This window comes from Anomaloglossus baeobatrachus, chromosome 5 (genome assembly GCF_048569485.1).
Source record: "Anomaloglossus baeobatrachus isolate aAnoBae1 chromosome 5, aAnoBae1.hap1, whole genome shotgun sequence".
NCBI lineage: Eukaryota > Metazoa > Chordata > Amphibia > Anura > Aromobatidae > Anomaloglossus > Anomaloglossus baeobatrachus.
In genome coordinates this window covers 35,935,880-35,949,436 of record NC_134357.1, presented here as the reverse complement: position 1 = coordinate 35,949,436, position 13,557 = coordinate 35,935,880, and the positions used below count along the sequence as shown (strand labels likewise).

At 47.6% G+C, this 13,557-nt stretch overlaps 1 protein-coding gene across 5 annotated transcripts in view; it reads right to left on the bottom strand.

Annotated features, from left to right (window-relative positions):
* The window catches only part of GOLGA7B (golgin A7 family member B), a 377,547-nt gene that overhangs the window by 52,007 nt on the left and 311,983 nt on the right, over positions 1 to 13,557 (bottom strand). The window contains exon 1 of one of the 5 annotated variants that reach the window (XM_075348402.1): positions 10,109 to 10,309. The exons of the other annotated variants lie outside the window; for them this stretch is intronic. Coding sequence (XP_075204517.1) covers positions 10,109 to 10,117 — 9 coding nt within the window. The 5' untranslated portion in view covers positions 10,118 to 10,309. Of the gene's footprint in view, positions 1 to 10,108; positions 10,310 to 13,557 lie in introns of those variants that run through there. 5 annotated transcript variants of the gene reach the window in all.

The following is a 13,557-nucleotide window of genomic DNA, read 5'->3' as shown; positions in this document are numbered from 1 at the left end:
ACACAGGATCCATCATTCACAATAGATAATGTCACAGCTCACCTCCTCATCCTTCTGTACAATGACTGTTAACAATTCTATATCCAGTAGATAACACAGGATCCATCATTCACAATAGATAATGTCACAGCTCACCTCCTCATCCTACATTCTCAATACCCTTTGCCTATATTGGAGTCTGCGTCAAAAGCGTCCCTGTAGAAGTAAAAAACCTAGAGACAGACTATTGATAGCCATGTCCTGGGGTCTATTGAAAATAACAGTATTATGTACCCAATAGTAGCCGTAGAGGGCAGCACGAAATTTACAAGATTTCTTATTTTTGCGTTTCTAAACTGTTATTAGTGATAAGGGAAAAAAAAGAAAAAAGGAGATGCAAATTTGGTGCAGAAATCTGGTGAAGGCATTTCGACACCAAATTTGCATCTCCTAGCAGAAAAACGCACCGAAACTGCATCAAAACTGTTTTTGTGGGGGTTTTTTTCGAGAGATGCAGATTTGGTGATGACATTTATACACCAAATTCCTGCACCAAATCTGCAACTCCTGGCAATAAAATGCATCAATATCGCATCAAAACCGCATCACGTTTAGACGTGTTTTTTTGCCAGAAGATATAGTATTGGTGCAGGAATTTGGTGTTTAAATTTCAGCACCATATCTGCATCTCTTGGCAAAAAAACCTGAAGTTTTCTGTCAGGAGATGCAGGTCTTATTGAACTGAATGAGTTCACCTGAGGTGAGGTCACTGAGTTTAATGAAGTCACCTAAGGTCAGGTTACCTGCGGTCACAAGTGGATGATCGTGGCAACCTCCAGCTGTTACTGCAGTTAAACTGAGTAACGTCACCGCTCACAGCTGAGGCCCAGTCAGTATCTGCCTGAAGCCACAGCAGGCGATCATGTTCAGTACCCTGCACTGTGACTTCAGTATGTAGCAGAGCCAGGATTGTCATGAGACCTTGTGTGGATTATGTCGGATCTGGTGTTTGGGGGTAATAAATTGGAGAAAGAGGATTTTTTTTTTGTATTTTATTTCAAATAAAGGATTTTTTTCAGTGCTTGCGTTTATTTCCATTACTAATCTAGGGATTTATTGCAGCTGTGAGCTGTCATTAACCCCTTATATTACCCAGATTGGCACTCCAACAGGGCAATTGGGATAAGCCAGGTAAGGTGCTAGAATTGTTACATCAAATGGATGTGACAATTCTGGGAGACTGCAGGCTGCTATTTTTAGGCTGGGGAGCCCAATAACCATGAATCTCCCCAGCCTGAGAATACCAGTCCCCAGTCGTCAGCTTTATCATGGCTGGGTATCAAAAACTGGGGGGAGGGGAGCCGCACGCTATTTTTTTTAATTCGTTATTGAAATAATTAAAAAAATCCACATAGGGTACCTCTTATTTTGATACACAGCCAAGATAAGCACACGACTGACCTGCTTAATTTGCCCTGGGTATTACAATATGCGGGGACCCTACGCCAATTTATTTTTACACCACTATAAGGGATGCGTGTGTGATTCTAACTAATCACAGACGCTGATGCACAGGGTGGGGGCACTGTCTGACTGCAACCAATCACAGACGCCGGGACTGCCAGTGGGCGGGGGAAGCAATGAATATGTATGAGGGTTAATGAGCGGACCAGGAAGTAGTAACAACTGCACGGGAGACTCTAAAGGGTGCTTTAAACGCAACATCACTAGCGATTGCTAGCGATGTTGCAAGTGATTGCACTCGCTCCCGTCATTCGTGCGACATTTGGTGATCGCTGCCGTAGTGAACAATATCTCTACAGCAGTGTCACAGGCACATACCTGTGCAGCGACGTTGCTGTGACCGCCGAACAATCCCTCCTTCAAGGGGGAGGTGCGTTCGGCGTCACAGCGACATCACAGGGGCGTCACAAAACGGCCGCCCAATAGAAGAGGAGGGTCGGAGATGAGCGTCCGGAACATGCCGCCCACCTCCTTCCTTCCTCCTTTTCGGTGGACGCAGGTAAGGAGATGGGCGCAGGTAAGGAGATGTTCGTCACTCCTGCGGTGTCACACATAGCGATGTGTGATGCCGCAGGAACGACAAACAACCAGCGGCATGCACCACCAACGACATTATGAAAAGGCGCGACGTGTCAACGATCAACGATTTTTGCCGTTTTTGCGATCACTGATCGTCGCTCCTAGCTGTCACACGCTGCGATGTCGCTAATGACGCCGGATGTGCGTCACTAACGACGTGACCCTGACGATATATCGTTAGCGATGTCGCAGCGTGTAAAGTACCCTTAAGTATAACGCTCCTGCTATATTAGTTATTTTCTTTCTTTTTCCTGTATTTTTTTTAATTATCCGTGTGGCCGAATCCAGACAAAATCCATGTTTGGGGGTCTGTGCAAGGACACTAGGTATCCGGTACAGACCCCTTTACAGTTGGGGTTCGCCCATCACTAGTTATAGGTTGTTATGTTTGCGTTGGTTTCCTCTGGATACACTAGTTTTCTCCCACACTCCATAAACATACAGATAGGGAATTTAGATTGTGAGCCCCAAATGGGGACAGTGATGATGATGTCTGTACAACACTGTGGAATATGATGGCGCTATATACGTTTTATAGTTGATTAAATAAACATGATAGACTTGTTTCTACTTCCAACCTTTAAACTATGGAAATATGATGATACCGACATTCTCTCTGACATTTTAAAAGTCTTCTAAGTCACAGAGTTACAGAATAAAAATGAAAAAATATGCAGATTTGTCCCAGTCTTTGCCCTCAGAAATCTTTTGTATCCGCTCCTGTATTCATGTTCTGCGCCTACTTAAATTAGTCACAGAACAAGGGATAAGAAACTCCCACACAGAGGTACGAGGACTCTGATGACAGCGCACCAACACCGGGGATTGTGTCATGTAAATTCCTGCATTTACAGTCTCCAGTCATGTCAGGGAAGGAGACAGTCTGTCAGAAAGCAGTTATTAGCGCTTATCTTAAATAACAATATATATATATTTGCTAAGCTGCAGTCACAACATGAATTCCAAACTTTGTATCTACTATGCTAAAAGGGTTGGCACGTCGCTAGAAGATCACTGCACAGGGGATCCATGGGATGGATTTCCCGATTGCTGGGGGTCCGCCACCAATCCCGAGGAAACCCGGTGGTCAATCATGTGCACTGCTTTTTCATTTCATTTTAATGGAAGTGATGGAGACTGGCTGCTATCTCCGGCGGTCCCAATAAGAATGAATGGAGAGGATGTGCGCTCCATTCACACACTTGGTTCTTGGGATTAGTGGGGGTCCCAGCAGTCCATACTCTGTGTAGGAGCCATTGTTGGATATTGAAGATCAGTACCCATTCATTTCAATAGGAGCTAAGCTGCAATACTTGAGAAAGACCACTACAAAGTGTACAGAGTTGTGTTGTTCTGGTTCTATACACTGTTCACAATTGTGGTGCCCCTGCGGCTCCAGTCGCCACAGAGTACTGCATCTCGCCTTGGGTAATGAGGGGGTTAATCACCAGTGTTCCACATTCACACTTTACATACAGCTTAGGAGCCTTCTCACTGGGGAGCTGGACTAGGCTAGGCAGGGGGGTTGGCCAACATGAAGCTTGGGACTTTTCCGGTCAGTAGGACAACCACCTGAGGTTCCACTTGGGGTAGAAGTAGGAGCAACTTTACACAATTTTCAGTCAGTCTAGCTGGGACATCAGTTCTGGCGACATGACACCACCACCACCTTCTTCTTCTTTCACGGGACCTGAGGCTTGGAGCGGTACGCTCAGTTCATGTTCCTCACTACTGAAGGGGCAACTCTTAGAAAGGACACTTTCCAGACACCGGTGGTTTCTACCAACTTATCCGAGGTCCACGGGGCACATCACTACAGGTGACTGGCACTTCCCGAGCGAGTGGCATATGAGTGAGTAAAGAAACCTGAAACCGCAGCAGCCGAATCGGGCACTTATTACTCGCACCATCGCCCCGCGCTTCGGCGCCAACGGCCACCGCCACTACTACTCCCCTTGTCATCTTCCCCGGGGCCCACTCCATCTGTGGGGAGCGAAACCATCTTTGCTGCTACTACCATCCGCCCTGGAGGACAGCGACAGCAGCAGCGGCTAATCCCTGGCCGCGTACCACAGGTGGCATCATGACAATCATTCCCAACCTCCACCTCCTATCCCCCTTTTTATTGTGGACACCTCAGGGCACGAAGGCGGCAGGGCTACCCGTGACATCCCCGGAACCGACATCACCGGCCCGGCAACGAGTAAGGCTAACCCTCTGCCCCATGGGTCTCACACATTCGGCCTCCGATGGAGCAAACAGCTGATCCATAGGAGTTCATAGTGTCAGACTCCAACAGTTCTGATACTGATGTCCTTTCACTTGGATAGGTCTTAAATATGTCAGTGATGGACAACCCCTTTAAGCTTAAGTTTAGAGATGAGTGGACCCGTTGAAATTTGGGTTCGCCAGGTTCAGCCATACTTTAGATAAAATTCAGTTTGGGACCTGGACTTGATTTTGGAACCCGGAAACCCCATTGGAAATCAATGATTGGACAGTTTGGTTCTCCGCCCACACACAGCCAGCCATACACAGCGCATTTCCGAGGAGGGAGGTTTTTCTGTTTTTTTTTTTTGTACAGACTACATCCAAAAACGTAGTCTTTACCCTCAGTGAGAGCCATTTAGAGATTGCAAGTGGTTCCCACTGGGCCGAGCACCGAGCGTACCCGACCACCCTGATGCTCGATCGAGTGGTTAGCGTACGTAAGGCACCCAAACTATAAACTCAGACACTGATGTTTTGTAAAGTCCATGTTCCGCATCAACGCTGAACTTTACAGTGCATTATTCAACCCTAATGATGACCTTTCACTTGGATAGGTCTTAAATATGTCAATCATGGACAACCCCTTTAACTTTAGCCTGCCCGATGTTGACCAGGCTTTGCTGATATTAGCAAGCTTGGCTGACCTTCCTGGATAAAGGGGCCTTTACTGATTGTGAAGTCACTTTATTTATTTTTTTCTTTTCACAGTGCCGCTTGAAATCATCCCTCTTGAGAAGGGGGCTGTGAGATTGCCACTCATTCCCATTCAAGATTATGGAGTCAAAGGGGGCACTGTGCCGAAAAATATCAGACTAGGGTGCTGCACTTTACCAGACCTGCAGTCCCAACGTCCTAAGGGTTGGTGGGGTCCAAGTAGTTGCACCCCATAGATAGATCACTACTAAAGGCTGCTTTACACGCAGCAACATGGCTAGCGATCTCGTTAGCGATGTGACACGCCCAGATCGTTGTTACGATTTGCCGAGATCGCTCATAGGTCATTTTGTAGCGGTCACACATACACATCTCACAAACGACATCGTTCAGGGATATATTGTTTGACCAAGGCGGTCGTGTGGATGTTGTTCGTCGTTTGCAGGGTGTCAAACGTAGCAATATGCCTGCTGCGTTCCAAACGTCGAACAATATTTTGAAACTGAACGACGTGTCAACGATCAACAATTTTTACCCTATTTGCGATCGATCGGAGTCGCTCGTAGGTGTCACACGCAACGACGTCGCTAACGATGACGGAAGTGCGTCACGAAAACCGTGACCCCGACGACATATTGTCAGATAAATCGTAGCGTGTAACGGGGCCTTTACTGTGGAGGGAAACCTCATTTAATAGTAGATTTTACAAAATAGTCACAGGAAATAATTGCAGGAAAAAACCAGGAATAAATATGGAAACCTCAAGAACTAATAATAATAATAATAGATAAAGAAGGAGAACCTGATGTGAAGCCAATGAGTGGGAAGCTAAACAAATAAACTATTATAATACTTTGTAAAATCAGCAAATTATTTATGCACTTTTGCCAGAATATAATGTGTTAGATGCATAAAATTAAATCTCCAAAAGTAATAAACACAGAAAAGATGTGGGCAGCACAAAGCAGGAAGAAATTAGTCCCCAGGAGTAATCTTGGGCGCTCGGGTGAGGACATGGTTGGATTTGTTTAGAGAACTTTGTCCATTTACACCGTGCACAGAATGAGCTGCATACATACAGTAGGGATCACTGTGTGCACAGGTAGCAACAAAACAACTGCATCCATATTCATAATGCCCAATACTTTCTTTTGAGATTGAGTGCACAAACTAAATAGAATCTGTTTTTGTGGTTTTCTTTGGTTAAAGTTAAAAGCTCAAACATAGTCATGGGCCAACCTAGTCACGGGCCCAACATAGTCCTCCATACAGGATAATGGGCCCCACATAGCCCTCCATACAGAATAATCGGCCCCACATAGCCCTCCATACAGAATAATGGGCCCCACATAGTCCTCCATACAGAATAATAGGCACCACATAGCCCTCCATACAGAATAATGGGCCCCACATAGCCCTCCATACAGAATAATGGGCCCCACATAGCCCTCCATACAGAAAAAAGGTCCTCACATAGCCCTCCATACAGAATAATGAGCCCCACATAGTCCTCTATACAGAATAATGAGCCCCACATAGCCCTCCATAAAGAATAATGGGCCCCACATAGCCCTCCATACAGAATAATGTGCCCCACATAGCCCTCCATACAGAATAATGGGCCCTACATAGCCCTCCATACAGAATAATGTGCCCCACATAGCCCTCCATACAGAATAATGTGCCCCACATAGCCCTCCATACAGAATAATGGGCCCTACATAGCCCTCCATACAGAATAATGGACCCCACATAGCCCTCCATACAGTATAATGGGCCCCACATAGCCCTCCATACAGAATAATGGGCCCCACATAGCCCTCCATACAGTATAATGGGCCCCACATAGCCCTCCATACAGAATAATGGACCCCACATAGCCCTCCATACAGTATAATGGGCCCCACATAGCCCTCCATACAGAATAATGGGCCCACATAGCCCTCCATACAGAATAATGGGCCCCACATAGCCCTCCATACAGAATAATGGGCCCACATAGCCCTCCATACAGAATAATGGGCCCCATATAGTCCTCCATACAGAAAGAAAGACTAATGTGTCCAACCTGTCATAAAAGTGTGAGACCCCCACCAGCTTGAACAATGGGCAGAACGTAGTAACCATTATCAATGGGAAAGTGGTCACAAGGCTCTGTTCATGGTCAACCCCATGTACTGTATAAGATATAGATGGGGCTTTGTCCCTGCGGCTCTGACAGTTGTGGACCCCTCATGTTACATCATAAATGGCCCCTCGGATGGAAATACAATTCTAATGTAGCAGAGCTGATTGTAGACAATCTTAATGATAGGCACACAAATCATGTCCTTGTACATAAGAGCGGGACAATGCTTCATTTTTTTCAGACCAAAGTTTAGTGCTTTTTTGTCTCTTTTTTTACATTTTCCTAATGTTTTGTCTCTTTTCATGGGACAACAGTGAATATCTAACCCTGTGATACAATGTACAGTGTCAGTGCGCAGCTTGTATAACAGTATAAATTTGGTATCCTCTAAATAACTCAACACACAGCCATTAATGTCTAAACCGCTGGAAACAAAAGTGAGTACACCCCTAAGTGAAAATGGCCAAATTGTGCCCAAAGTGTGAATATTTTGTGTCACCACTGTTCTTTTTAAACTCTGCCCTAACTCTCTTGGGGATGGAGTTCACTAGAGCTTTACAAGAGCCACTTGATCCTCTTCCATCCTCCATGATGACATCCTGGAGATGGTGGATGTTAGAGACCTTGCTCTCCTCCACCTTCTGTTTGAGGAGGTCCCACAGATGCTCCATAGGGTTTAGGTTTGGAGACGCGTGGAGAGTCCAACACCTTTGCCCGCAGTTTCTTAAGCAAGGCAGTGATCGTCTTGGAGGTGTGTTTGGGTTTGTTATACTGCCCTGCGGCCCTGTTTCCAAAGGGAGGGGATCATGTTCTGCTTTAGTATGTCACAGTATATGTTGGCATTCATGGTTCCCCCAGTGAACTATAGCCCCACAGCCGGCAGCACTCATGCAGCCCCAAACCATGACACTCCCACCACCATGCCTGACTATAGGCAGGACACACTTGTCTTTGTTCTCCTCACCTGGTTGCTGCCACACACACTTGACACCATCTGAACCAAATACATTTATTTAATCAATGTGCTTAGTCTGCTTGTCTTCAGAAAATGTTTTGCTAGTTTTATTGTGTATGATATTTAGAAGAGGGATTCCTTTTGGGATGACAGCCACGGAGACCCATGTTATGCAGTGTGCAGCATATGGTCTGAGTACTGACAGGTGGGACCCCCCCTGTAACCTCTTGAGCAATGCTGGCAGCACTCTTATGTCTATTCTGAAAAGACACCTCTGGATATGATTCTGAGCTCCTGCACTCAACTTCTGTGGTCGACCATGGTGAGGCTTGTCCTGAGTGGATCCTGTCATGTTAAACTGCTGTATGGTCTTGGCCCCCGTGCTGCAGCTCAGTGTCAGGGTGTTGGCAATCTTCTTATAGCCTCGGCCATCTTTATGTAGACTAACAATTATTTTTTCAGATCCTCAGAGAATTCTTTGCCATGAGGAGCCATGTTGAACTTCCAGTGACCAGTATGAGAGAGTGTGTGAGAGATAAGACCAAATGTAACACCCCCGCTCCCCATTCACACATGAGACCTTGTAACACTAATGAGTCACATGACACCAGGGAGGGAAAATGGTAATTGGGCACAATATGACCATTTTCACTTAGGGGTGTACTCACTTTTGCTGCCAGTGGTTTAGACATAAATGGCTTGTGTGTAGAGTTATTTAGAGGACACCAAATTTACCTTGTTTTACAAGCTGCACACTGACACTGTACATTGTATCACAGGGTCAGATCTTCAGTGCTATCCCATGAAAACATATATAACAAAAATATACAAAAATGTGAGGGTGTACTCACTTTTGTGATATACTGTATATGTACACACCACATGCTGAAAAGTAGCAGCAGTTAAAATTCTGCAATTTAGGATTTCGATGCAACATTACACCTAGAAAAGGACTCATTGAGTGATTATATGTATAAGGCCGTGACATAATTAAAAAGGGTTGTCAAAGAGAAAATAAGTTGTCAGAACAAGTGGGTGTCCAATCGGCAAAATGCAGAATATTTATCCCTGAAGGGGGGCACTTTAACCCCCGTTACAAAATAGAGTGGTAGGTCGGATGCCTGACAGCCACTTTATCCCATTTCTATGGAGCAGCTGGAAAAAGTCAGTATTTAAAGGGGCTGTCCACTACTTTTACATTGATGGCCTATCCTTAGGAGAGGTCACCCATGTCTGATCGGCCGGGGTCCGATACCCGACACCCCTGCTGATCAGCTATTTTTAGTGCCGGTAGCCTGTGGCCATAAATTATGAGTTGTGTAGCTGTCCTATCAATTGATGAGGCTGCGAGTGGGTACTGCACATCCACCCCCCATTCAAATCAATAGGAGGCAGATGTGCAGTACCGGGCCGCAGCTGTTATCAGAAGACGGAGCAGCTCCAGAATCGAGCATTGACTGCTGCCGCCATCGGCACCAGGGACAGCTGATCGGTGGTGGTGCCGGGCTTCATACCCTGGCCGATCCGACACTGATGACATCCTAAGGGTAGGCCATCACTGTAAAAGTAGTAGACAACCCCTTTAATAGTTCTCACATGGAATGAATGGAGCGGCGGTGGAACATGCGCAGAACTGCTCCATTCTATCGGGGATAAAAGTGCCCTGCAGGTCCCAGGAGTTGGGCCCTCATTGATCAACAAGTGATCACCTGTCCTGGGTTTCCCTTGTAAATGTTGGTATATACCGTATTAGTAAAATATGACTACACTGATTAGCCCATGGTAGCTCTCTGTGTGCACTAACGCACCGCTATATCAGAGCTATCTATATACCTTATCACACTGTGGTTCCTGATTGGCCAAAATCCCAAATTACTCCCCTAAGAATCCAATAAACATAAAGCCAAATAAGTAGCTGCAACTTCCATCCTATAATGACAAAGCTTCTCCAGCTGCCACTCATTAGCAGCATTACATGAGGATTCTGCAGAGCTGCAGGGCTCTGGGACATACTGTACCTCGGCCATGTTTGGTGCAGGGATGACACAGAGGCTGGGAAAGCTTCAGGTCCCAAAACAGGACTGGGGTGAGATGCAGCAGGTCCTAGCACAGGATTGGGTTGAGATGCAGCAGGTCCTAGCACAGGATTGGGGTGAGATGCAGCAGGTCCTAGCACAGGATTAGGGTGAGATGTAGCAGGTCCTAGCACAGGATTGGGGTGAGATGCAGCAGGTCCTAGCACAGGATTGGGGTGAGATGTATCAGGTCCCAGCACAGGATTAGGGTGAGATGTAGCAGGTCCTAGCACAGGATTTGGGTGAGATGCAGCAGGTCCTAGCACAGGATTTGGGTGAGATGCAGCAGGTCCTAGCACAGGATTAGGGTGAGATGTAGCAGGTCCTAGCACAGGATTGGGGTGAGATGCAGCAGGTCCTAGCACAGGATTGGGGTGAGATGTATCAGGTCCCAGCACAGGATTAGGGTGAGATGTAGCAGGTCCTAGCACAGGATTGGGGTGAGATGCGGCAGGTCCCAGCACAGGATTGGGGTGAGCTGCAGCAGGTCCCAGCACAGGATTGGGGTGAGATGTAGCAGGTCCTAGCACAGGATTGGGGTGAGATGTAGCAGGTCCCAGCACAGGACTGGGGTGAGATGCAGCAGGTCCTAGCACAGGACGGGGTGAGATGCAGCAGGTCCTAGCACAGGATTGGGGTGAGATGTAGCAGGTCCCAGCACAGGATTGAGGTGAGATGCAGCAGGTCCTAGCACAGGATTGGGGTGAGATGTAGCAGGTCCCAGCACAGTATTGGTGTGAGATGCAGCAGGTCCCAGCACAGGATGGGGTGAGATGCGGCAGGTCCTAGCACAGGATTGGGGTGAGATGTAGCAGGTCCTAGCACAGGATTGGGGTGAGATACAGCAGGTCCCAGCACAGGATTGGGGTGAGAGGTAGCAGGTCCTAGCACAGGATTGGGGTGAGATTCAGCAGGTCCTAGCACAAGATTGGGGTGAGATGTAGCAGGTCCTAGCACAGGATTGGGGTGAGATGCAGCAGGTCCTAGCACAGGATTGGGGTGAGATGCAGCAGGTCCCAGCACAGGATTAGGGTCAGACACAGCAGGTCCCAGCACAAGATTGGAGTGAGATGCAGCAGGTCCTAGCACAGGATTGGAGTGAGATGCAGCAGGTCCTAGCACAGGATTGGGATGAGATTCAGCAGGTCCTAGCACAGGATTGGGGTGAGATGTAGCAGGTCCTAGCACAGGATTGGGGTGAGATGCGGCAGGTCCCAGCACAGGATTGGGATGAGATTCAGCAGGTCCTAGCACAGGATTGGGGTGAGATGTAGCAGGTCCCAGCACAGGATTGGGGTGAGATGCGGCAGGTCCTAGCACAGGATTGGGGTGAGATGTAGCAGGTCCCAGCACAGGATTGGGGTGAGATGTAGCAGGTCCCAGCACAGGATTGGGGTGAGATGCAGCAGGTCCTAGCACAGGATTGGGGTGAGATGCAGCAGGTCCTAGCACAGGATTGGGGTGAGATGCAGCAGGTCCTAGCACAGGATTGGGGTGAGATGCAGCAGGTCCTAGCACAGGATTGGGGTGAGATGCAGCAGGTCCTAGCACAGGATTGGGGTGAGATACAGCAGGTCCCAGCACGGGATTGGGGTGAGATGCAGCAGGTCCTAGCACAGGATTGGGGTGAGATGCAGCAGGTCCTAGCACAGGATTGGGGTGAGATGCAGCAGGTCCTAGCACAGGATTGGGGTGAGCTGCAGCAGGTCCTAGCACAGGATTGGGGTGAGCTGCAGCAGGTCCTAGCACAGGATTGGGGTGAGATGCAGCAGGTCCTAGCACAGGATTGGGGTGAGCTGCAGCAGGTCCTAGCACAGGATTGGGGTGAGCTGCAGCAGGTCCTAGCACAGGATTGGGGTGAGATGCAGCAGGTCCTAGCACAGGATTGGGGTGAGCTGCAGCAGGTCCTAGCACAGGATTGGGGTGAGATGCAGCAGGTCCTAGCACAGGATTGGGGTGAGATGTAGCAGGTCCTAGCACAGGATTGGGGTGAGATGCAGCAGGTCCTAGCACAGGATTGGGGGTGAGCTGCAGCCTCCTCTGATTCTCCTGGCTGTTACTTTGGATCAGAGCTGCTTCTGCTGCTTTGTCCTTGGAGATCCTGCTGTCGCCCCTTCCGTGGATTGCTCACACCTCGTCTGGGATTGCTGAGGCTTTGTGCGGGGGGATTATTACACGGGGACCCCGCTCTGCAGCTGCTGCTGTCCCTGGTGCTGCAGCTAGTAGCGGCCTCCGCTGTCCGTGGTGCTGAGAGGTCCGCAGCCTCCTTCCCTTCACTACAGACAGCCAAGAACATCCGCACCGTCTTGTGCTGAGCTTGGAGGAAGTGTGGGAGGAGCATGGCGTCCTGAGGGCTACATCCTGACACCTATGGACGACGTCAGCGAGCTCCTACAGGCATTGTTCCAAATGCCAAGCAATGCCCAGAGCACCTAAAGGGGGATGGACACTGGATAGAAGAAGGAAAAGGTCATCTTACATATAGGGCAATCCACTGCTAACCATGCATTATATACAGTACTGTGCAAAGGTTTTATAGGTGCAGACAAAATGCTGCAAGGTAAGAATGCTTTCAAAAATCGAAGTGTTAAAGGGTTAATCCACTATCTGGGAAAGCCCTTTTTAAAATTAAATGTTCCCCCATTCACGTCTTCGGAAATACTTTGGACAATCAAAAATAGTAAGCAGCCCAATTGTGGCCACTGATTGGCTGCAGGGCTGAGACACCCGGCACGGACATCACTAAAACGCTTCCGATACAGGAGGTGAGAGTATGGGGGGTTAATTTTTAAAAGGGGAATCATTTCATTTGAAAAGGGATTGTCCAAATAGGGGACAAGCTGTCTAGTTGTTTATTTTTTTTATCAATTAACCAAATGCTAAGTGAATTAATGAATGAATGAATGAAAGAGAAATTGAATCCTAACAATATTTGGTTACTGCCCTTTGCCTTTAAAATGGCATTAACTCTCCTCGGTACACTTGCACATATTTTGGGATTTTGTAGGAATTTAGTCAGGTGTATGATTAATCAATTATACCGAATATACAAAATAATGGGCACCACATATCTCTCTATACAGAATAATGGGCTCCACATAGCCCTCTATAAAGAATAATGTGTCCCACATAGCCCACCATACAGAAAATGGGCTCCACATAGCCCTCCATATAGAATAATGGGCCCCACATAGTCCTCCATACAGAATAATGGGCCCCACATTGCCCTCCATACAGAATAATAGGCACCGCATAGTCCTCTATACAGAATAATGGGCACCACATAGTCCTCCATACAGAATAATGGGCTCCACATAGTCCTCCAACAGAATAATGGGCCCCACCTAGTCCTCCATACAGAATAATGGGCCCCACCTAGTCCTCCATACAGA